Genomic DNA, 24810 nt, shown 5'->3' on the forward strand with positions numbered 1-24810 from the left:
TTCCCAGAAAATGTATTTCTCTTCCCACATGCTTTACCCCTTGTTTCAGAAGGAATATCAAGTTCGATGAATGCTTAAAACTGATTTGGTTTCCAATATCTGGTAATATTGTCTTAGCTACTTACCTGGTTGAGATACAGTGTTGAGAGGAACTGAACACTCCTTTTCTCAGAACAGGTCTGAACGCAGCGTACTGATCAGTTTCATGTCCAAGAGCCTCTCATGCTTTCTGCATCTTTCAAACTCGGATGCTTGCCTGGCTTGTGGTACTCTGAATTGGGCAAGACTAGCAAACCATGTATTAGCAGCCATCACAGCCTGAAGCTTTGCTTGATCTCATCTGGGACTTGTGAATGTCCCCTTGTTACCTGTGGTTGGAACCAGCACATTCATTATATACATATGATGCTGATGTTTAGAAATGTAGCTTATCTCTTTTTCTATTTATTGAAGAAAATCTCAGAAGCAGATACACAACTTATCATTTCCTTTTCATCAAGGAAGTTAGTGACTCAGTTCAGCAGGAGCGATATTCATAAAGGAACAGGAAAAAGGCTGAGACCATAACATTTCTAGTTACTATTGCTGTGTAACCAGTTCCCCTAGAAACAAGTGGCTTCAGTAATAATCATTTTCTCAGGCTCCCACATCCTTTGGGCTAGGAATTGGAACAGGGTGCAGTGGGGGTTGTTTGTGTTTATCCCATGAAGCCTGGAGCCTCAGTTGGTAAGACTCATATTGGGGATGATTTGATAGTTAGAGGCTGGAAACTTCTGGAAGTTCTTCCACTCTCCTGTCTGGTGCCTGGGTTGTGATGACTTGAGAATTAGGGCCACTGCTCAAAGCAGTTGCTAACTTGCCCAGACTCAAGGAAAGGGGTCATAGATCCTACTTTCAGTAGGAGGAATGTCAAACAATTTGTGGTGGTTGAAACTGCTAAACTGCTTCCCTCGGAGAAGGCGATGGCACCCTACTCTAGTACTCTCGCCTAGAAAATCCCATGGATGGAGGAGCCTCGTAGGCTGCAGCCCATGGGGTCGTGAAGAGTCGGATACGACTGAGCGACTTCCTTTTCACTTTTCATTTTCATGCATTGGAGAAGGAAATGGCAACCCACTCCAGTGTTCTTGCCTGGAGAATCCAGGGACAGGGGAGCCTGGTGGGCTGCCGTCTATGGGGTCACACAGAGTTGGACATGACTGAAGCGACTTAGCAGCAGCAGCAGCAGCAAACTGCTTCCCTGGTGGCTCAGACGTCTGCCTGCAATGTGGGAGACCCAGGTTCGTTCCCTGGGTCAGGAAGATCCCCTGGAGAAGGAAATGGCAACCCACTCCAGTACTCTTGCCTGGGAAAATCCCATGGATGGAGGAGCCTGGTAGGCTATAGTCCATGGGGTCGCAAAGAGTCGGACATGATTGAGAGACTTCACTTCAAACTGCTAACATTGGTTTTCTTTGGCTCATGGAATGGTGTTATGGATTGAATTTTCTCCCCCTGCCCCCAAATTCATGTTAAAGTCCTAACCTTCAGAACCTTGGAGATAGGGTCTTTGCAGGTATAGTTAGTTGAATTAGAACTATGTCATATTGGAATATAGTGGACTCCTAGTCCAATATGATTGGTGTCATTTTAAGAAGGGGAATTTAGGCACAGACCCCCATAGGCAGGAAGCCCCATGAAGATAAATACAGTGGTGTGGTGCTTCTGCAAGCCAAGGGAGCTACCAGAAGCTAGGGGAGAAGCCAGGAGAGCCTTCCTTACTGCCTCAGAAGGACCCAGCCTGAGTCACACCGTGATCTTGTACTTCCAGATCCCATAGCTTGGAGACCATCAATTCCTGGTGTGTAAGCCACCTGCTTCGTTATAGCAGTCCTAGAAAACTAATACAGATGTGTTTTAGTTTGTTTATAATTTTTAATATTTTTCATATTTTTGACAAGGAATGTATGTTTCTATAAAAATGGGGGAAATACATTTATTTAATATAAAAATTTCACTTTCTAGGTTCCATAAAACATGGAAATATACCAAAATCTTAACTACGGTTGCATCTGTGTAATACAAGTATTGTTGTTGTTCAGTCACTCAGTCGTGTCCAACTCTTTGCAACCACGTGGACTGCAGCCCACCAGCCTTCCCTGTTTGTCACGGTCTCCCAGAGTTGCTCAAACTCATGTCCATTAAGTCAGTGATGCTATCCAACCATCTCATCCTCTGCCGCCCTCTTCTCCTTTTGCCTTCAATCTTTCCCAGCATCAGAGTCTTTTCCAATGAGCTCCATCTTCGCATCATGTAGCCAAAGTACTGGAGCTTCAGCTTCAGCATCAATCCTTCCAATGAATATTCATGGTTGATTTCCTTTAGGATTGATGGGTTCGATCTCTCTGAAGTCCAAGGAACTCTCAAGAGTCTTCTCTAGCACCCCAGTTCAAAAGCATCAATTCTTCAGGACTCAGCCTTCTTTATGGCCCAGCTCTCACATCCATACATGACTACTGGAAAAATCATACCTTTGACTACGTGGACCTTTGTCAGCAAAATGATGTCTCTGCTTTTTAATACACTGACTAGGTTTGTCATAGCTTTTCTTCCAAGGAGCAAGCGTCTTTTAATTTCATTGCTTCAGTCACTGTAATTACAGTATAGGTATTTACAATTATAAACCATTACAAGTATAGGTAATTAAAAAAATTCCTTCTATTTCTCTGTGCTGAAAATGTTTTCTGTTATAAGTGTGTGTCACTTTGTTATGGGAGGGAAAAGAGACCTCAGGAAACAGCCATTATGGTAGAAAGAGTAAGGGCTTCAGGGAGCTGGGTCCTGCTCTGCTACTTAGTAATTCTGAGCCTGCTTCCTTATCTGAACATGGGAGGAATATTTCTGTGTTGCTGTGATGTGCCAATGAATGAACATACCTGAAGCCCCTGACGTGGTGCCTTATGAGCTCAGCCTTCACTCTCTATAACTTAACTGATAACTTCTGTGACTGTGATTATGGGGTGGGTGCAAGACTGAAGTAATTTAAGAGCCATGAATGATTTTCCTTAGTCTTTCTTAGTGAAAGACTAAGGGTGTGAAAAGCTAGGACACGGAGGTGTGGCCCTTACTGAGAAGCAAAGGACGTTTGAGCTAAGAGCCGCTACTTACCCAGGTTCCCCCTAAGGTTTTAGGAAGGGTCAGGGGCAAAAATGGATCAAATGGTCATGTGGCTTTGAAAAAATTTGCAAAAGATATTTTATTTTATTTTAAAATATAAATTTATTTAATTAGAGGTTAATTACTTTACAATATTGTATTGGTTTTGCCATACATCAACATGAATCCACCACAGGTATACACGTGTTCCCCATCCTGAACCCCCCTCCCTCCTCCCTCCCCGTACCATCCCTCTGGGTCGTCCCAGTGCACCAGCCCCAAGCATCCAGTATCATGCACTGAACCTGGGTTGGCGACTCGTTTCATATATGATATTATACATGTTTCCATGCCATTCTCCCAAATCATCCCACCTTCTCCCTCTCCCACAGAGTCCAAAAGACTGTTCTATACATCGGTGTCTCGCAAAAGATACTTTAAAATGCAATCAGTTAAGACTGCTGTCTCCTTCTACTCTGACCCCCACAACCACCCTGCCCTTGGATGGCTGTGGAGTGGCCATGGGGCTTTGGGGGTTGGGATATGGGAAAGTTGACTTATGGATACATTTACTTTGGGTTCAGTGAGATGTATTTATACAGGGTACTGTTACCTTCTTGAATAGATAAGCCATTGATAGCTGATCTGGGGTACTAGGGCCTTGCAGAGAATTCCCACTGACCACTATGCCTGCTCGCCCAGCTTGAGATGAATAAGAATACATATAAGAACAGTTAAAAAAATTGTTTATTTGAGTTTTGGCTATGCTGGGTCTTCATCCCTTTGCACGGGCTTTCTATTGTTGCAGTGCGGAGGGGCTACTCTTGGTTGTGGGGCTTGGTCTTCTCACTGCGGTGGCTTGTCTTGCTGTGGAGCACAGGCTCCAGGCACTCGGGTTCAGTAGTTGTGGCTCGCAGGCTGTAGAGCGTGGGCTCACTGGTTGTGGTGCACAGGCTTAGCTGCTCTGTGGCATGTGGGATCTTCTGGACCAGGCATTGAGCCCTGTCCCCTGCATTGGCAGGCAGAGTCTTATCCACTGAGTGATCAGGGAAGTCCCTGTAAGAACGCTTTTTACAGGGCCTTGTGCTGACAGTATGTGGGTCCCTGAGGAGAAAAAAGGTTTGAAATATACGGAGCCAGAAAGTGTCTGTGGAAAGATTTTCCAGATTTTCCAGCTTCTATGTGAAAGAAACAATAGAAATCTCTCTAAATTTGACAAAAATCTTAAAAATGTACTTGACATGACTGATGAGTTGAGAAGCTGAAAAAAGTATTCTAAACTATTAATGTTGATGAGAACACCATTTTAATTAAGTAAGCTAAAAAAAACCAGATATAACTTTTATTCTTTCTGCAGAAAATATTTATTTATTTTATATAAATGTTTATTTATTTTACAAAATCTTTATAGGAAGAAGCAATTTAAAAGGTTGTGTAGACAAAATCTTATTAAAAAGTGATTAAAAAGGGTATGCAGAAAAAGGAACATTAATGAAATGTGTCTAGAGGTTATTAATCAAAATATTATGTAATTTTGAGAGGGGGATTTTGTTTGTTGTCAAACAAACCACCGCTTCATTCAATTGATAACTTATCTAATGTGAACATTGAATTTATAATTCGTGATTTGTTTCTCTACATAGTTTTGTTTGCTTTTAAGTTTGTGTTTGTGAGCTTGCATCCTTGTTCTCCAAAATGACGGAAGGCCCCTCAATACCTGGGTCTGACTTAAGAGAGCCCAGCTTTCAGATTAATCCTTGTTCTTCTCAGAAGTTGTTATTGAATCTGATGCTAATACTGAGTATTTTAGCTTCTGCTTTTCCATCTCCTACAGAAGAACTGAGAATTGGAGCAGCTATTTACCGATCATTTCCTTTTGATCTGGAAGGTTTCAGTGGGTCTGTCTAGTAAGACCTTGAGGATGCTGTTCACCTAGTCAGAGTAAAACCATGACTCAGAGTGTGAGAAAATGGCTCTCAGTTTCCTAGGAAGTTTTAAATATAAAAACATGCTGGGCTTTTGAATAAAAAGTACAATTTAAAGCCAGTGGATGGAAATTTCCTATAAAAAGATATCAAAACCCCCCTCACTCTTCCTATTCTTAAAAACAAAAGTTGTTTTTGTCAGAGGATCTGAGACCCAAATACATTTTTTGAAATGAATTTGGCAGACTATGATAAGGCCCATGAGTCCAGATTTCTTGCCTTGGGGCAGCCCCTCCACCATGCTCCTTCTGTACCCACTGTGCTTGGGTGTCTTACAGTTTCAAAACACAGGGAAAAAATAGACTTGCATGACAAAATTGCTTTTACATATATGTGATTTTAATTTGAATCCAGGAATTACCCTGTGGTTCTAAAAGTATTTCAGGTCTGTGAAGCTCTACTACAGATTATTTATAGCAGGTTTATTACAGAAAGAACCAATGAGTCAGTATCTAACTTAGAGTATGTACTCCTCACCGCCTCACCAACACCCCCGCCCACCCCATGCTGGTATGAAGAAAAAGAGCATGTCTTCAGAATATCTGTGTTCAAATGCCAACTTCATTCTTCGGCAAATTACTTAATTTTCTTATCTATAAAATATAGATGCTGATATTCACCATGAACTTTCCCAATGGCTCAGCAGGTAAATGAACCCACCCCCAGTGCAGGAGATGCACAAGATGTAGGTTCAATCCCTGGGTCAGGAAGATCCCTTGGAGGAGTGCATGGCAACCCACTCCAGTATTCTTGCCTGGAGAATCCCCATGGACAGAGGAGCCTGGCGGGCTACAGTCCATGGGGTCTTAAATAGTATTGGACAAGACTTAAGGACTAAGCAATTTGAAGATTTAGCTCTCCAGGGCCAGTACCATGCTTTGCTCCGCCCTAAATGCCTTCTGGGTGCACCTTTGGGGATGGCTCCAGTGGCTACTGGCTTAGTGGCCGCAACATCCTTTGCTGAATGATATGGCAAGCAACGTTTTTTCATCTACAGAGGCAAGGGTACTAAATAAGATGACATTTTTAAAGCCTGGGCATTTGATAATATGAGCAGGGGCCAGCAGATGGTAGTTTAAATTTTGCCTATTTTCTGACTCTTTAATCTCTGGGAATGGCCAGAAATTTTGAAAAATTACTGTCTCTACCATGGGGTTGCATAGTCAGACATAAACGTTCATAAATTACACCAACATTCACAAATTAGATTCGAAAGAGGACTCAAACAATTTGTTTAAATGCCAATGTAACAAGAGGAATTGCATGCATGCAAATGAACACCTGTGAAAATTCTTAGGCAAGAGCTGTTAAGTTTAGCAACATTGGTTTAGCAATTTGAGAGCGGGAATTTCTTTTGGGGCCAGATGTCCAATGTTGAAAGCTGCACTGTGTCGGGCACCGGGCACTGGAGAAACAAAGAAGCCTCCTGACTGCTCCTCGTATGAGCACAAGAACCCAACGCAGCGAGCAGTGGCCTAAAGCAGGTCAGGCTCCTTTGTGGCTTGTGTGTGTGTGCCTGGTCAGTTGTGTCTGACTCTTTTCCACCCCATGGACTGTAGCCCATCAGGCTCCTTTGTCCTTGGGATTTTCTAGGCAAGATTACTGGAGTGGGTTGCCATTTTCTCCTCCAGGGCATCTTCCCAATGCAGGGATCGAACCTGTATCTCCTGCATTGACAGGTGGATTCTTTACCACTGAGTCACCTGGCAAGACCAGTTTTACAGATTGCTTTATTGCTTGGCTCTGATGGGATGTTTGTTGAACAGACAAACAATTCCTATCTTTAAAGGAGTTATTGAACTTTATAATTAAAAATCCCAGAAGGAATACATTAAGGTCGTGTGCATCTCAGTGTGCTTTGAGGACTGTGGATGTTTGCTGTAACTTTCAGGATTTAGACATTTAAATCTTGCCATAGAAAATGTTTCTGAGCAATTAAATGCATGCTATCCAAGTGTCGTATCACCTACAATTCTGCCAGAAACCAAGCTACGCTTTTTCTCATTTCCAATTACAATGAAAACTCTGTCACTTTTTGCGGAAATAAAAGGGAATACCTATATATCCACTAGGTGAGGACCTCGAGTTGTTTCTGGTTCCTTAAGACATTAATGTATTTTTCATAATGTTTGTTTGGGCCGCATTGCCTTTTTACAGGCTGCTCAATTTTTATGTGTGTAAATGCCTCCATATACTTTAAATATGGAACATGCCGAAAGATCACATCTTATTCCTTCAATAAGCCTACTGGGGAGTGCGGGGGGAGGTTGTCAGGGACATCAGCCTGAGAGTTCTTTATTAGGTGTTGCACACACATTGGAGAAGACACATGCCCAGTGGTATGGCAGAGTGGGCACTGAATGGACCAACCCCCCCCAGTACATTGCAACTATAAACTCCAGACAATCCACAAAGATCAACAAAGGGATATGGAGAGTGAACAAAGGGATATGCAGGCAGAGGGGCGTTGAACGTCAGAGGAAGGTGTATATTTCCTGGCATCAGCTCTGACAGGAGGATGGGACATGGTCAAAAAGGATGTGTGACTGGCTGAAACTCCAACGGAAGATCTATAGTGTTCTGGCCCAAGGAAGCAGAGGGTGGAGCCTGGGGCAATCAGAGCAATGAGAAAGTGAGGGATTGCCCAGAAGAGAGGTGACCTGAATTCTGTGTTTGAACACTGCACAAGGCAGGGTTTGGAGTACAGCTGGTTATCTGCGGGTTACACCCTGAGAACAGGAGGCTCAACTAAGAGTTGTGAGCATCCAGGGGTCTTGATGGAGGAGCTGGGGATTCCAGAATCAATCCCCCAAGGATCCTGAGGGACAGCATAACTGAGATCTGCATTGCCACCCACCACAGGTGAGACAGAGCTTGCCATTTCAACTGAATCAAGTCAGCTGCTTGTTAAGACAAAGTATCAACAATGTTGGGATGAATGTGACAGAACTCAGTCTTGACTACAAAGCACTCACAATGCCTGGGTCATAATCCCAAACTAGTCAAGACAAGAAGAACCAGGAGACAGTGGCCTGCCGTCAAGAGAAAAGACGAGGAAATGGAGGAGAAGGAAGGAAGAGAAGAGGAGGAAGGGGAGATGGAGAAAGAATAAAAACATTCCAGAGAGCCCTCAGGGATGTGTGGGACAATATCAAAAAGGCTAACATACAGATAGTTGAAGTTCCAGAAGAAGAGGATAAAGAGAATGAGATGGAAAATATCTGAAGGAATAACGACAGAAAAGTTAATGGAATCCCAAGTTTAATGGAATATTTAAATTTACTGATTCAGTAGGCTTATGGGAAATCATATGAGAATTTGGAGAGAATTTCCTGGTTGTTCAGTGGTTAGGACTCTGCGCTTCCACTGCAGGGGGTCATGAGTTTGATCCCTGGTTGGGGAAACTTGATAAACTGTGGGGCTCCTGGGCACAGAGACTTTCTGTGTCCCCCGTTTCTTTGATTATAGGAAACAGCCTTCATTCAGCCTCCATGAACTTCCTGAGTTCCAGTGAGCAGATTCAGTGAAAGTGTTAGTCAGTTGGCTATGTCCGACTCTTTGTGATCCCATGGACTGTAGCCCACCAGGCTCCTCTGTCCATGGGGATTCTGCAGGCAAGGAAACCTGCCATTTTCTCCTCCAGGGGATCTTCCCAACCCAGGGATGAGGCAGATACATGCAGTTGTAAATTAAGGAAGGGAGGGGACGAGAGACCTGGGAGAAACTGTCAAGAGCAGGCTTGGGGCAAGGTCCTATTTTTCCATCAGCAGATGCAACAGTATTTTTGAGCTGTTTTGCAAATACTGAAACCCCCTCCAGGTGGGAGAAGTTAATGATGATAGGCTACCCACAAGCATGTAGACCCCAGACCAGTTGGATCTGAAGGTTGATGATGCTGACTCCTATCTGCCTCACCACCAACCCATCAGAAGAATGTCCACAAGCTGATCATGCCCTCTTTGGAAAGTTACTATAAAACGTCTCCCTATCTTCCCCAAGTTGGAACACATGATTTGAGGGCATGAGCCTGTTTTGCCCTCTTTGCCTGGCAAAGCAATAAAGCTATCCTTTTCTGCTTCACCCAGAACTCTGTCTCTGAGATTTGATTCTGCGCCTGTGGACAGAGAAGCTAAGCTTTCCACAACAAACCAAGGTTCTGATGCCAGTGTTGTTGTTGTCCAGTGGCTAAGTCTTTGTCTGACTCTTTGCGACCCCATGGACTGCAGCACACCAGCCTTCCCTGTCCTTCACTATCTCCCAGAATTTGCTCAAACTCATGTCCATTGAGTCAATGATGCCATCCAACCATCTCATCCTCTGTCACTCCCTTCTCCTCTTGCTCCCAATCTTTCTCTGCATCAGAGTCTTTACAGTAAGTCGGCTCTTCGCATCAGGTGGCCAAAGTATTGGAGCTTCAGCTTCAGCATCAGTCCTCCCAATGAATATTCAGGACTAGATTTCCTTTAGGATGGACTGGTTGGATCTCCTTGCTGTCCAAGGGACTCTCAAGAGTCTTCTCCAGCAGCACAGTTTGAAGGCATCAATTGTTTGGTGCTCAGCCTTCTTCATGGTTCAGCTCTCACATCCATGCAGTGTGGTTCCCCCTACCCCACCCAACCCGCCCCCACCCCCACCAAACTAGTTTATTATTAGTCATCAAAACTTTTTAAAAAGTACTCTTTCCATATGGAAAAAAATTACATTGATTTTTTCCTCACACCATACACAGAGATTAACTTATAATGGATCATAGAATTAAATGCATTAATAAAATCTATATTTTTACATTTAGATCTATAAATGTAGACTCTTAAAAAGGTATAAAACTTCTAGCAGATAACAGAATAAAAGATCTTTGTGACACTTGGAGAGGAAAAAATTTATTAAACAGAACATTGAAAGCACAAAGAAGTATTAAAATGGACTGTCAATAAAATATATAAAGTATGCTGAAAACTTAGTATTTAAACACTCAATTAAAAAAATAGGCATAGATTGAGTACTTCACAAATGGCCAATAAACATATGAAGAGATGTTCAACACTGTTAGTCGATGGAAAATACAAATTAAAGCCACACTGAGATACTATTACATACCCAATAAAATTGGTAAAACAAAATGAACAAATATGACAATACCAGTATTACGAATTTATTTCATATTTTGATGGTGGTGGTTTCATGAGTATCCATATCAGGCAAAATTGATCAAATTGAACATTTTTGAGTGAATGCAGTTTACAATATGTGAATTAAACTTCAATGCAGCTGATTTTTAAAGAGGCCTATGGAAGAATAAAATTGTTTATTATCCTGATGAAGAACCAAAGATACAAAGACGCTCAGGCACTTGCTTATTCATGTAGTAAGTGTAGCTAGGATCAGACTTCATCCAGATTATTTTCTCTTCCAGTTAGATCATGCTGCTGTGCATCGAATTTAGGAATGAAGAAGAGGGAAAAACAAGAAGAGAAACAAGTGTCCTGAGAATTGATCTGTTGTAACTCAGACAGACCCTTAGTTTTGTCCCGACTGGTGATGTCAAAACACTTCCCTACTGCAGTTAAGTCACGTCTTGTTTTCACCTGTGAAAAGTTTCAAACTTTCAAAATAGCTTCCTTGTTTTCCTTTCTCTTCCCTAATTGTAACAGGCTCGATTTGAATCATATACATTAAAATAAAAAGTTCAAGTGACCTACACCGTGTACCGTTAGGAAACGTGAATGAGGAACTTTGGGGGCATGCTTTTGATCAGTTTCTGAGATCACCAGTAAACATCCTTTGGAAACTGCTTAAGTTATGTAGATGCATCAAAAATGTGTAAAGGGGGCTTCCCAGGTGGCTTAGTGGTAAAGAGTCTGCCTATAGGAGACATGAGTTCCACCTGTGATCTGACAAAATCCCACATGCCTTGGAGTGGCTAAGCCCGTTCGCCACAACTATTGAGTCTGTGCGCTAGATCCCAGGGAGCCCCAAATACTGAGCCCATGGGCTGCAGCTATGGAAGCCTGCGCCCTAGAGCCTGTGCTCCAGAGCAAGAGAAGGCGCTACAACGAGACGCCCCGGCAACTCAACTAAAGAAAACCTAGCACAGCCCAAAATAAAAATAGGTAAATAGTTTTTAAAAAAGTGTGTAAACAATTTAGGAAGAATCAGAAAGTGCAGAGAATGTGTTGAGTTAATGCTGTTTAGAATTAGTATGTCAAGTTTGTTGTTATTTTTTGCTTGTTATTAAATTAATATATTACAATATATTTGATTTTATTAAATGTAATATCTTACTTTTCTTCTACATTTTTCTTGGGCTTAAGAAGTTCACTGTGTGGTATTGTGATTTATGAGAAATATATTTGGACACTCAGATGACCAACATAATACTTTTCTACCTATTTGGTTTTTATCTACAGTTTCTGGCTCTTAGCTCTTAAAACCCTCAGAATTTCTTAAGTGTTGAAGTGATAAGTGTGTCTTTTGTTATGCTAATGAGGTGAATTTTGGATCCCACCTAAGGATAGGGGTTTATTGGGAGGAGAACATGCCAGGTGATTGGAAGGAGGATGTGAAAAATAGAAAGTGTTAGTTGCTCAGTCGTGTCTGACTGTTTGAGACCCCATACACTGTAGCCCACCAGGCTCTTCTGTGCATGGAATTCTGCACGCAAGAATACTGGAGTGGGTAGCCCTTCCTTTCTCCAGGGGATTTTCTTGACCCAGGGATTGAACCCGGGTCTCCCGCATTGCAGGCAGATTCTATACCATTTGAGCCACCAGATTAGAGAGAGGGCTGGAGGTCAAATCAGTTGTCACTGGCTAATGATTTATTGATAATTAATCATGGTTGTGTAATGAACCCTCATGAAAACCCAAAGGGAGAGGCTTCAGAGAGCCTCTAGGTGGGCGACCACATGGAGATGCTGGAGGGTGGCCTTTGAAGAGGACATGGGGCGGAGGGGTCTTGTAGAACTGAACCCTTAAAATATGGAATCTAGGTTATTTCCAGGTAAACAGTGTCAGAATTGAGTTGAGTCACAGGACATTCAGCTGGTGCTCGAAGACTTGCTAGTTGGTGTTGTAACCCTTTGGACTGTAGCCTACTGGGCTCCTCGGTCCATGGGATTTTTCAGGTAAGAATACTGGAGTGGGTTGCCATTCCCTTCTCCAAGGGATCTTCCCAATCCAGGGATTGAACCCAGGTCTCCTGCATTGCAGGCGGATTCTTTACCATCTGAGCCACAAGGGAAGCCCAATTCAAAGGAAGAGCCCTTACTCATACTTGAGCTCACATGCATTGATTTTCTAAGCAAAGTTAAATGATCACCTTTCATGATTTCTGATACTTAACTATGTACATGAAAGGCTGAACTGCATAGTTCAAACTACATTTCTAAAGAGCGTTTGTTATCCAAACAGCAAAATAACCACATTGTTTCAGAAGTCTAAAAAATTTCCTTGTGAATCTGAAGTTATATAGGGTTCTTTATCTGAGTTTATGGGAAACAAATAATATAACAAATGAGTTTATGGGAAATATTGGACAGAGGAGCCTGGTGGGCTACAGTCCATGGGGACACAGATTTGGACACGACCGAGAGACTGACACACACACAATTTACCTTTTATGTTCCCAGAGAAAACTAGCTGAGCACCAAATGGGCTTCCTAGTTGGTGCTAGTGGTAAAGAACCTGCCTGCCAATGCGGGAGACCTAGGAGGTTCAGGTTTGATTCCTGGGTTGGGAAGATCCCCTGGAGATGGGAATGGTGACCCACTCCAGTATTCTTGCCTGGAGAATCTCATGAACAGAGGAGCCTGGTGGGCTACAGTCCTTGGGGTCACAAAGAGTCAGACACAACTGAGTGACTTAGCAGCAGCAGCAGCAGCAGCATTATTTTCTATTTAATATTTGAATAAGTAATAGAGTTATATCATTCAGACACCAAAAATATGGAAATGTATTATTGAAATGTCTTCTGCTTATTTTTGGCTCCATCATCTCAGTTCCCATTCCCCACCCCAATGTGTAAGCTACTATTATTAATTCCTTCTTTTAAAGATAAATTATAGCATAGCGTACACATCAGCCTGTTACATGTTGTTTTTTTCTACTGGATATATCTTGGAGATGGTTTTGTATCAGTAGGTAAAAGAAATTTTTATAGCTGTATGGATGTGCCATAAATTAATTATTCATAACTTGTTCTCTAACCAAACATTTATATCATTATAAACAATGCTAAAAATATTCACATATAATTTTGCATGCCTAAGAACTTATTTATGAAGTGTATCCCTAGAAGCAGAACCGATCAGAAAAATGATTTATGCACTTGTAATTTTAATACTTACTGCCAAACTGTGCTCCATAGGGGCCATATCAGTTTTCACTTCCAACAAGAATGCATGAATCACTAGTTCCCCTACAACCTCACCAACACACTATGTCATTAAACTTTTAGAGTTTTGCCTACCCGATGGGAGAAACAGTGTCTTAGTGTAGCTTTTTAAAAAAGAGTGAGACTGAGCATCTTTTCAAATGTTTAAAGGCCATTTGTTATTCTTTTTCTATGATCATATCACTTTCACATTTAAAAACTGAATTTTAAATGTGTGCCATTTGCAGATGTGGATGGACTTGGAGACTGTCAAACAGAGTGAAGGAAGTTAGAAAAACAAATATATATTAACACATACATGTGGAATCTAGAAAAATGGTATAGATGAACTTATTTGCAAGTTAGAAATAGAGACACGGCTGTAGAGAACAAACACATGGCCACCAAGAGGGGAAGGGAGTGTGGGATGAATTTCGAGATGGGGACTGGCACATATACAGTACTGTGTATAAAATAGATAACTAACGAAAACCTACTATACAGCACAGGGAGCTCTACTCAGAGCTCTTCCTTCAATGGGAAGGAAATCCAAGGAGAGAGGTATGCATTTATATACATACACGTGTGGCTGATTCACTTAGCTGTACAGTAGAAACTGACCCAACATTGTATGGCAACTATACTCCAATAAAAGAGATTTTGATTTTGTTTCTTTTCCTTATCAAACTATGGAAACTGTATTTATTATGGAAATTAGTTCTCTTTCTGTTATATAAGATGCAAATATTTTTCCAAGTTTCTCCTTTGTCTTTTGATTTTGTTTATGGTGTTTTATTCACATAGACATTTTTTATCTTGACAGTGTTGACTTGTCACGTTCTTTTACACCTTCTGGATTCTAAGCTGTGTTATACAGACCTCTCCTGCGTTGTGATGTGGGTTTGCTGTGAGGTGCACTCCGAAACTGCTGCAGTGCTATGACTATCTGCATTTTACAGGTGGAGAAACTGATGCTCAGGTAGTTTGGAAACTGATCCACAGCGGCCCATTTGGGCTGTGGACCCAGGCCCTGTGAATCAGGCTCACATACTCTTGTGCCAACACAACTGTCTTTCTTTTCCTAGAGACATGATCGTTCTGTGCTTCCTTTTTCTGGCGAGCTGTTGGATTCTTCAGGTTTGCTAGTCTCATCTGGGCTCTCTTTGAAGCCTATAATAGGAAGAGGGTAAGTCTTCATCCCATTGGTGGTTCCTCATTTGTCCAGAGGCCATGAGGCAGACATTTAGAATACCATGCCAAAAAGTGATTTACTTTTGCCTCTAGCAAAATGTTTATACTCTGAGTCCTCAGTAATTCTCCCTTTGTAAATAAAGCATTACGATCTTACATAAGTCAATTAAAAAAGAAACTCAAAATATGTGAGATCTCATCTGATGTGGCTTTCCATCACTTCAGCACTTGACCCTTCAGGAGGAAAGCGTGTACTGGAGGTCCTTCCTGTGAGATCACCGTCAGGAAACTTCAGCTAGAATGTATTCTGTTAATAGTGCATTAGGGTAAACAGTGCTGACCGCCCTTTCGATGTTTCCATGCTCAGCCATGGGAAGCACTGTGGTCAATAACTGTTGTCAGCTTTATTAGCATACAAGCCATGGCTGCCACTTCACCGCTGTAAGACCCTGGGTGACAGGTTATTTTTGCTGGGTTTGAGCTGGCAGGCGATTGTGTGTTTGCTCAGTTCCAGGGCCAGCCCCCAACTTGGTTAACAACCACAGGTTCTGGACCAAGTCCTGGGTGGTGCTGGGCACAGGGCATGATGGCAGGTAATCGGTGTACCATGCATTCGGAAATTCATTCAGATGCATTCGGAAGCCCACCCGTCCCCTTCTTTCTAGGAGGAGAGAAAACTTCCTACCTTCCCCAAGAGGAAGAAATTCTGTCTGTTCAGCCAGATTCCAAGGCATGAATGCCAGTGTCTACCAATAGGCACATGAAATATACACGCTTCCCCACTTCTTCCCTTGGTAAGAGGGTCGGGATCCCTCCCAAGCTGACCCACGCAGGGTTACCCTGGGTGATGGAGAGGTCCAGTGGCTCAGAAGTGGGTGTCAGACCTGGATTTAGGTTGGAAGCCCCTCCGTAGGCTGTGGCTTCCAATCTGGCTTCATCATTGCATTAGAGTGTCAAACCCATGGGTGATCGTGTGGCCCTTACTGGGTCCATGGAGGACAGCACTGTGCTCTTCTGGGTCCTTGTCTATTGTATCATTTTTTAATATCACCCAAATCTCAATGCAAGCACAAGCCCTCTGTTGACACCTTGATTTCAGGTCTAAGCTCTAGAACTGTGAGATTGTACACTTCTGTTGTGTCAGCTACTCATTTGTGATACTTGGTTATGGCAGCCCTAACCTACAACCATGCCTGGAGACCAGGTTGGGCTCTCCTATTTTAAAAAGTGAGTGGACTTCATGGTTAGAATTGAGAATACCACACGGTGCATTGGGTGGCTTGGTAAAGAAACTGCCTGCAGTGCGGGAGACCCAGGTTTGATACCTGGGTTGGGAAGATCTCCTGGAGGAGATGACAACCCACTCCAGTAGTCTTGCCTGGAGAATTCCATGGACAGAGGAGCCTGGCAGGATATAGTCTATGGGATCACAAAGAGTCAGACACGACTGAGTGACTAACACACACATCATACCTTCTTCTCCATTATGCAAATACAGTAGCTTTTTGACTACAAGAAGCTCATCAGTGTTTGTCAATAAACTAGACTGCTTGCATGCAATAGAAGACTTTCAGTCTTACTCCTGCTTTGGTAAAATAAGGAAACTGGGGTAGAGTTTTCGTGATCTGAGTTGGGTCACGTGGAGGTCAGGTCAATGGTAACACAGAATAGATAGATAGGAGCTTACCTAGCTTATCATGTTAGTCATCTATTGATGAAAACTCTCTGATTCTCAATGAGAAGTTGCTAAAAACACGATGGAGGATTTTTCTTTCAATCCTGAAATATTTAGCACTGAACTGAGAGGTGCTGAAAACTGCCTTTACTGTCTGAGCCACCAGGCAAGTCCCAACTACCACTGTTGAGTGTCCAATTATGGGAAAGGGATTGCTTTTCTTAAGTCAGCAGTTAGAAGGGGAATGTCTACCGGTTGAAATTTATGCATGATCGGTGGTGCTTAATAAGGTATTTAAATGACATTAATAAATCTGAACATGATTAACAGATCTGAGCAGCCTGGATGAGAACATTGTAAACTGTATATCACGTTCCTAATAAATCACTTCTTAAAAGACGAGGTCTTCACCACCTGGTAGCTAGCCAACACAAAATCCCTTCTTTACCATATCAGAAACATGCAGGGTTTTATGAAAAATTGATGAAGTAAGGAAAATCAAAGTCCAGTATCAAAGATACCAGATAAATATATTAATCATTGAGCATGAATGTCCTAATGTATGATGTTTTACCACTGGGTTTACTAATAATCAAGCAAACTGAGCATCACAAAAATATGATTTTTGAAAGTACTGAAAACTTGACGTCACTAAAACCAGGAAATACTGATATTTGTACACTAAATTTTCTAGCCTCTGAGTGACCGTTTGCCCAAAAATGGCTTAAAGAAGGTACACTTTTATGGTTTTGCAAATTTGTAGAGAGAACAGGGCTTGTCTCTTTTTCTTAAACATGAGATCCACATCTTGCTCTGCCTATCCATCTAGAATAATGGAGTTGTCGTTCAGTTGCCCAGGCATGTCTGACCTTGCAACCCCAGGGACTGCAGCACGCCAGGTCTCTCTGCCCCTCACCATCTTCCAAAGTTTGCCCAATTTCATGTCCATTGAGTCGGTGATGCCATCCAACCATCTCATCTTCTGTCTCCGCCTTCTCCTGCCTTCAATCTTTCCCAGCATCAGGGTCTTCTCCTATGAGTCAGCTCTTTACATCAGGTGGCCAAAGTATTGGAGCTTCAGCTTCAGCATCAGTCCTTCCAATCAATGTTCAGTGTTGATTTCCTTTAGCATTGACTGGTTTGATCTCCTTGTCTCATTATTCAAGGAGAATAATGTAGTCAATAAATGCTTGTTCCTTTACAATTTATTTATACTTAAATGGTTGTACACGTGGGCTTTCTCTGGTTGCGGAGAGCGGGGGCCACCTCCAGTTGCTGTGTGTGGTCTCCTCACCACGGTGGCCTCTCTTGTTGCAGAGCATGGGCTCCAGAGCACAGGCTCAGTAGTTGCAGTGCATGGGCTTAGTTGCTCCGAAACATGTGGGATCTTTCCAGACCAGGGATCGAACTTGTGTCCCCTGCATTGGCAGGTGGACTCTTATCCGCTGTACCACCAGGGTGAAAGTGAAAGTGAAGTCGCTCAGTCGTGTCTGACTCTCTGCGACCCCATGGACTGTAGCCTACCAGGCTCCTCCGTCCACAGGATTTTCCAGGCAAGAGTACTGGAGTGGGTTGCCATTTCCTTCTCCAGGGGATCTTTCCAACCCTGGGATCGAACCCAGGTCTCCTGCATTTTGGGCAGACGTAATAAATGCTGGTTGAGTGAACCAACGTGTGAATGATTTTTCTGGTGGGTTTCTATGAACTGAGGGAGAGGAGGCAACATATCAGTAAAGAATGAACATGTTTACTTTGAAATAAGGAAGGCAATTTATTGTAGTGAGATAATATTGAAGTTTTACATACGACTGCCCCAATGCGTATGAAGTAATTTCCTCCATACTATCGGAGAAGATACCATTGAACTACAAAGAAACTCAAAGTGCTTGACATCAGTTACTGATGCATAATATAATGCATTTTCACTAACTTACCCAAATTTCAAATTAGTTAAAGGACACATTGAAGTATTTTTCATGCATTGTTAACAACAACCTTTTCTTTTTTTTATTTTGCTGTAGTTTATAATGCCCTTTGATAACTCCAAACACTGAACTCTATTCCTTGCAGTCTGTTCCTTTCATTCTACTGAGGTGATTAGTTATCACAAAGCGGCTTATTAGAGGAAACTCCTAACAGAGACAGACGTTTTCTCCTAAATGGAGTTTGTGGAAAATAAGAAACTTGGCATGCCCTTTGAGGCAATGCCAAAAACAGAAAACGTTATTTTTAGACACTAACCACTTAAAAAAAAAAAAACCTCCAGGAGGCCAAGAACAGCAATGCAGTTTGGCGCAAGTTCACAAATATATACACACGCATCTGCGTACGTGTACCCAATGCCTTGTCTAGAATGCGTTTTATACATGTGCTACACGTTGTACAAATAGGCGCACAGAGTGCTGGTGTGCAGTTGTGTGGCTGTCCTCCCGGAGGAGGTCTCAAACACAACTTGCCAGAGGAGCTTATTCACGACTTTTTGGAAAACAAGAGTCTAAAGGCAGTTCTCGTTGTGTACAGAGGGGCCCCGCGCTAGATGTAGGATTCCTTAGCGAATCGGAGCTGCTCGGCGTCAAACACGGGCTGGCTACACCGCCGGGCCAGGATTGCCTGCCTGCCCTTCTGCTGCGACTCGGACGCGGTTCTCAGCCGCTGCAGCTCGGATGTCCCGGGGACCGTCACCTGTCCTGCCGCGTCCCTAGGAGCGCAGTCGGGCAGGCTCTGCCTCCAGGTCTCGGTCCCCCGCCCTCGTCGGAGCCCGTCCAGAGGCTCCGGCCCGCGGATGTTTCTCGAGTCCCCGTGGGGGTGGGCAGGGAGGGGAGGCAGCAGCCCCGCGTCCAGGCTCAGCACGCGGGCCCTCAGGCTGCCCACCGTCTGGCCCCCGCGGGGGGCGAGCTCCAGAGCCTGGAGCCGCACGGCCTCCTCATAAGAGGGGGGGCGGCCGGGGTGCCTCTGATCCACCAGCCGGAACACATCCTCCACCGAGAGGGTGTAGGCTCCCGAGTTAAAGCCCAGCGCGGCTTGGCCGAGGGCGTCCGACGAGCTTTCCTGGACGATCCGGCCGGCGAGCTGGCTTTCTTTTTTGGAACCTCGCTTCTCCTGGTCTCGGGGGCAGCCCTTGGACTTCGCGGCTCCAAAGCTGCGCGTTTTGGTCAGCACTCTTTGCTGAGAGGCGAAGGAGAATGACATGGAGTGCTTTTTAATTTCTCTGTTGGGCTTGCTTTTCTCAGCCTTGGTAAAAGACTGGTGTCTGGTGAAGAAGTTTCCTTGGGGGCTGGAAGGAGAGGCCAGGGGCGAGCTGTCGGAGAAAGCGTCCAGGGAGCCACTGGAGGCGGCTTTGGGGACCCATGCGCACAGTGACACCGAGCCCTGAGTCGGGCTCTGCTCCCCCAGGTCCCGGGGCCTCTGGGCTCGGCCTTCGGCTGCAGGAAACACCTCCTCGGGAAACGGGTCCTCGGCTTCCTCGCCGGCAAAGCGGGAGGCTGCCTGGGCCACAGCGGTGAAGTCGTCCTCGCTTCGCGTGAGTTTCGGGTTTGCTCTTCTGCCCTCGAGGCACTCCGGGGAGGATGCAGCGCTGGGGTCCGAGTACCTCCGCTCAGGTTGCCCGAGGAAGCCCTTCAGTCTGGCCGTGGTGCTGACCACGGGCTCCCAACGGCGCAGCGGGACTCTGGGTTCCACTCCGCCAGCGGCCACTTCTGGGGGCCCTGGGGGCTGCGAGCTCGGGGAGCCCGCAGGCTCCACGTCGTGGTCAGGGTCGTTGCTGTCATAGGCTGAGTCGTTCTGCAAGGTCGACATGTCTGGGGGAAGGTAAGGGGCAGTTGAGTTTTTGTTCAGTTCCTTTTAGAAATTCACTTTAGCACCGTCCACCCTACTAACATCAAGTATGGCACTAGGGAATTCGGTGAAGCTAAGCTAATTTAGGGCTTGTTATGAAAGACAACTGGTCACGTTCAAGTCTTGTTTCTTTCCATGTCTACTATTTTGAGGTGGAGAAGATAAGTGAGAGAGAGGTTGAGAGAGAGAGAGCGGAAAAATGAGAAAAGAGAGAAAACAGCACTCCTCTGAAAATTTATTGATCTTAGATTTAAAAGCTGATCCTTTGGATGGCTCTTTTCATTGGATCCATCCCCATTTTGGTGGTTCAGACAGTAAAGAACCTGTCTGCAAGGCAGGAGAACTGGGTTCGATTCCTGGGTTGGGAAGATCCCCTGGAGAAGGGAATGGTTACCCACTCCAGTATTCTTGCCTGGAGAATTCCATGAACAGAGGAGCCTGGCAGGCTACAGTCCATGGGGTTGCAAAGAGTTGGACAGGACTGAGCAAGTAACACTTTCACTTTCATCCCTATTTTAACAGACCCACATTAGACCCATATTCCATTGTGTGGAAACAAAAGTTTCTTACCCCAACCCTCTAGCCAAAGATTACTCTGTAAAAGGAGCAGTTCTTCGGGATTTAGAAGAAGGGGAAGGCGCCAGGCTGCAGCCTGAGGAAATAGAGCAGGAAATTTGAAGAGAGAAGCTTCCCTGCCTGATGACTTCCCTACAGCCCTGTGTCTACTCTGATTGGGTGACGTGTGTTGCTGACTTCTTCAGATACCAGGGGTGCTGTACGTTACTGGGCTGGATTTGTAGCCAGGCATGAACTTGACCCCACAGTCAGAGTCAACTGAGAACACGTTCCATACCTGAACTGTCCGTGTGTTCCAGGGAGTCATCAGAAGCAATTCTGGAATGCGCTGGAAAGTCTTCCCCAAATATTTCAAAGCAGTTATCGATGAGGAATTCCACCAGTGTCTTAACCTGTGAGGAGAAGTTAATAGCTTGTCAGCTTAATGAGATCTTTATTTATTTTTAAAGGAAGAAGGTTACCAAGGGGGACACACGGAGGGTCAGCAGTTAGGGAGGTGCCAAAATGGGCTTCCCTGGTGGCTCAGGTGGTAAAGAATCTGCCTGCAATGCAGGAGACCTGGGTTCAATCCCTGGGTTGGGAACATCCCCTGGAGAAGAGAATGGCTACCCACTCCAGTGTTCTTGCCTGGAGAATTCCATGGACAGAGGAGCCTGGTGGGCTACAGTCCATGGGGTTGCAAAGAATCAGACACGACTGAGCAACCAACATTTTCACTTTCAAAATCAACATAACAGATGTTTACTGTGTCTGAAAGGAGCATTCAGAAAACTGGTAACAATCACCTTTGTGAAAATCATTTTTGAGATTATGCCTTTTAACTTTTGTGAATTTAAAAAATGTATTACTTTAAAGTAACCAAAATGGTCATTAAAGGAGTTGCCTGGATTGGTAGCTGAACTGACAGAGCGTGATGCACAAAAAAGAGCAAAGTGAAAGGGCCTTTCCATTCTGGAAACCGTGGTGGAGAGATGGGCATCACTGTCCTCTGCCTGGTAGGATGACCTGGCTTTACCAGGTCTCATCCAGTGGATGCAACCGAGAGGGTGGACCTGGGGCCACAGCAGACCTCACTGCTTGGCTCTGACAAGCAAATGTCAAGTTTCCCAGAAATAGGCAGGCACAAACCTTATTGTTCAGGTCTCTCCGGGCTTCCAGTGATAGACTGTGCTCGTTTTCCGGGCTCAGCACGTTGGGCCCAATGCAGATGGCGAGATTGCTGGCGTCCATCCGGTTGACCTCGGAGTTCTTGCTGATCACGTGCAGCACGGAGACCAGGTGCTTGAGCAGCAGGTGGTTGGGCCGCGGGAGCTTATCTGCAACCCTGGGATGGAGGTGGGGAAAGCTGGTTTTAGGGGAGGTTCATGGCCTATCTAGCTTGAGGGGAGCAAGTTGAAAGTTGCTGCCTGACTCAGGCTTCCTTTAAAATGAGGAAGGTCTGTTTTCACAAGAAATATTGTGAAACGTTCATTCAGTTACTTGCAGTGGCAACTGACAAGGAATGAATCAGTGAATCACAAGAGGTTGAAGCCCTAGAAAACTGGCCTCTATGATCCTGTGACCAGTAACACAGCCATTTACTCTTTACACAGATCTTAGATTACGAATCATTAACTCCTGCAGTAAACTTTAATACATTTTGAAAATCATTTTGTTGAGAAACCATTTAGGCATATAGAACGTCTTCCTGCTTCTAATACCGCAAGACTGGTTTTTCTAAAGAATACAGTCATTTGCCTTTTTTTGAACTGTGCTCATCAAATGAAGAAGACACATTTTTTATACCATTCTGAGAAAGCTTTATGAAGAATAAATCAGTTTAGAAGAGCATGTTCATAAAAATAATGAGGTCAGCACTAAAAGGGCAATATTGGTACAATGACTAATAAATTAGAATTGTAAAGCCTCATATTTTCAAAAAAAGAAATGGTGGTTCTAACATAAGGATTATTCGTTTCTCATAAGATACTGTTAAGAAAGAGCTTTGTGTCTATAAGCAGAAGTTTATTGTGGTAATCTCAGGATTCTTATTTTGGGACAGACACACTAATGCCTTCAGTTCAATAAATATGTCATTGATAATACTTAGCCATGTGAGACAATTATCATTTATAGACACACTTTCATAGGATTTGGCAAAAGTGCTGATATTGTGAAGTTAGGTGTGTAACATTTTCTAGGCACTAACAGGTCACACTTTCATTTCTATATGGTATTGTTTCTGCTGCCGTTGGAGAATTTTATTTATTTATTTTTATAGAGTTTTCATTTTGGTTGATTATAAGAATATGAAATAAATACATTATGGAATTTTGTCAACCAACAAGCCCTTGCAGACTGTTTACTAAGGGATGTTTTATGGGAGAATCGTTGCTTTGCGTGACATCAGTGTGGACAGGTGAAGAAGATCCCAAGTTCCTACATGTGGCTGGTTAGCCTGCTCCAAGGCTTTCATCTGTGAGTTTATTTCATACCTTCTTGAACTACTTATATTTTTAGACTCCCCACCTGTTGGGATTTGTGAGTACTGAAGTTCACTTTCTACCTTTTGACAGAGGTGCCTCCTTTCACTTGGCTAAAAAAACCTACTTTTTAAACATTTCCAGGATACCTTTAGATTTGTATTCTAGGAGTAGGTGAGTGATTCCACTCAAATTCCTTCATTGTTGCAACATACGTGAAACACTCTGACAGTTCGCTGAGGAACCCCCGGGTGGAGACTGCACGGGTGACTTACTGTCTCAGGGCCTCTATCCGGTCCTCCTCGCTCTGCTTGGCCAGGGCGCCCATCCACTCCTCAAACAGGTCACAGGACAGGAGCTTCAGCGGAATACTTCTGAGGAAGTCCTGGAGGGAGGAAGGGGACCGTTCATGTTACATAACGCACTGCCATCCTAACTTCTGTCTCATTGTTCCCCTCTCAGGAGTCTGTGCCCTTCCTGCCTGCATCCAATGAGCCTGAAGTCTCCCCCAAACTTGTCTCTCAGCAACTTTCCTAACAACGGGCATGGTTAAGGCCACCAGCCAAGGGGCCACCAGACTCAGGGGAACAGACTTGGCTGTGGGACAGTCCAAGCGCCTGTTCTCAGATAAATTTGGGAAGAATTTAGTACAACACTTCTTGGTTGGAATCTGGGATCACAGAAACAGAGATGCTGATACAAATAAATGAAGGCTTCACTAAAACAGTTCGACTCCACGATCAGTTGCCTTTGCTGTGTGGGGCAAAGAGTCCGTTTCTCATTCCCTGAGAATCAGTGTGTCAGAGCCCATCAGCTTGTTGTTTTGCACGGGTGCTGGGGACCCACCTTGAGGACCACCGCCAGGAGGTGCACAGGGAGGCTTCTCAGGTCCACCATGTTTCCGGAGCTGAGCTCCTCCTTCAGCTCTTTGCGGGCCTTCTCGTTGGCTGCTTTCCTGAATATTCCTTCAGTGGAAGGGCCTTTCAGGCATAGAATAGTGAGAATATCCTAAAGAGAAGGGGTATAGAAATAGGAAATTGTTACCCGTGGTCTGAAGACACACGTTGCTGCTACCAATAGAGGAAAAATCTGTATTTCGGTAGGAGAAAGAATTTAAATAGTGGACATGAACAGTAGCTAACTTTACCTGCTATACAATATTCTTTCCATAAACGTTAGTTCTCCAGGATACTAAGACAGTCTTAACAAGAGACTATTAATCCCAGTCTGGTTCCTTTCAGTCTGGTTGCTTTCACCCGTCTCTCTCGACCCTGCCATTCTCCTAAGAGCAGGCACATTGGGAGAGCTGGAATTTGCACAGCCTGAAATGATTTTGGGCTCCCCTCCTCTCAAGCCATTCCATGTAAACACTGGATGTCTGATCACAAACTCCATGAATCTGTTGGTTTTTCAGAAGCGACACATTTTCAGCCTTCTTCACTCCATTGACCTGAGCTCATTGGCAAATACAACTAATTTCTATAATGTAAGCCATTATGTGTCCTCCTGACTGCATTCTTAGGTGGGAATACCATTTCCAAACGTGGAGAAAAAACTGAAAACCCCACCCCAACAAGGTTAG

General features: G+C 44.0%; 1 protein-coding gene across 1 annotated transcript in view; it reads right to left on the reverse strand.

The window, feature by feature from the left end:
• Positions 1–18102: 18102 nt before the first annotated feature.
• LOC120862805 (T cell activation RhoGTPase activating protein) overlaps positions 18103–24810 on the reverse strand; it is a 65212-nt gene continuing 58504 nt past the window's right edge. Inside the window, exons 8-12 of the mRNA XM_040238912.1 lie at positions 24075–24236; positions 23504–23613; positions 21895–22090; positions 21044–21158; positions 18103–20153 (exon numbers count right to left, since the gene is read on the reverse strand). Coding sequence (XP_040094846.1) covers positions 18889–20153; positions 21044–21158; positions 21895–22090; positions 23504–23613; positions 24075–24236 — 1848 coding nt within the window. The 3' untranslated portion in view covers positions 18103–18888. The remainder of the gene's footprint in view (positions 20154–21043; positions 21159–21894; positions 22091–23503; positions 23614–24074; positions 24237–24810) is intronic.

This window comes from Oryx dammah, unplaced genomic scaffold, assembly GCF_014754425.2.
Source record: "Oryx dammah isolate SB20612 unplaced genomic scaffold, SCBI_Odam_1.1 HiC_scaffold_4, whole genome shotgun sequence".
Classification (NCBI taxonomy): domain Eukaryota; kingdom Metazoa; phylum Chordata; class Mammalia; order Artiodactyla; family Bovidae; genus Oryx; species Oryx dammah.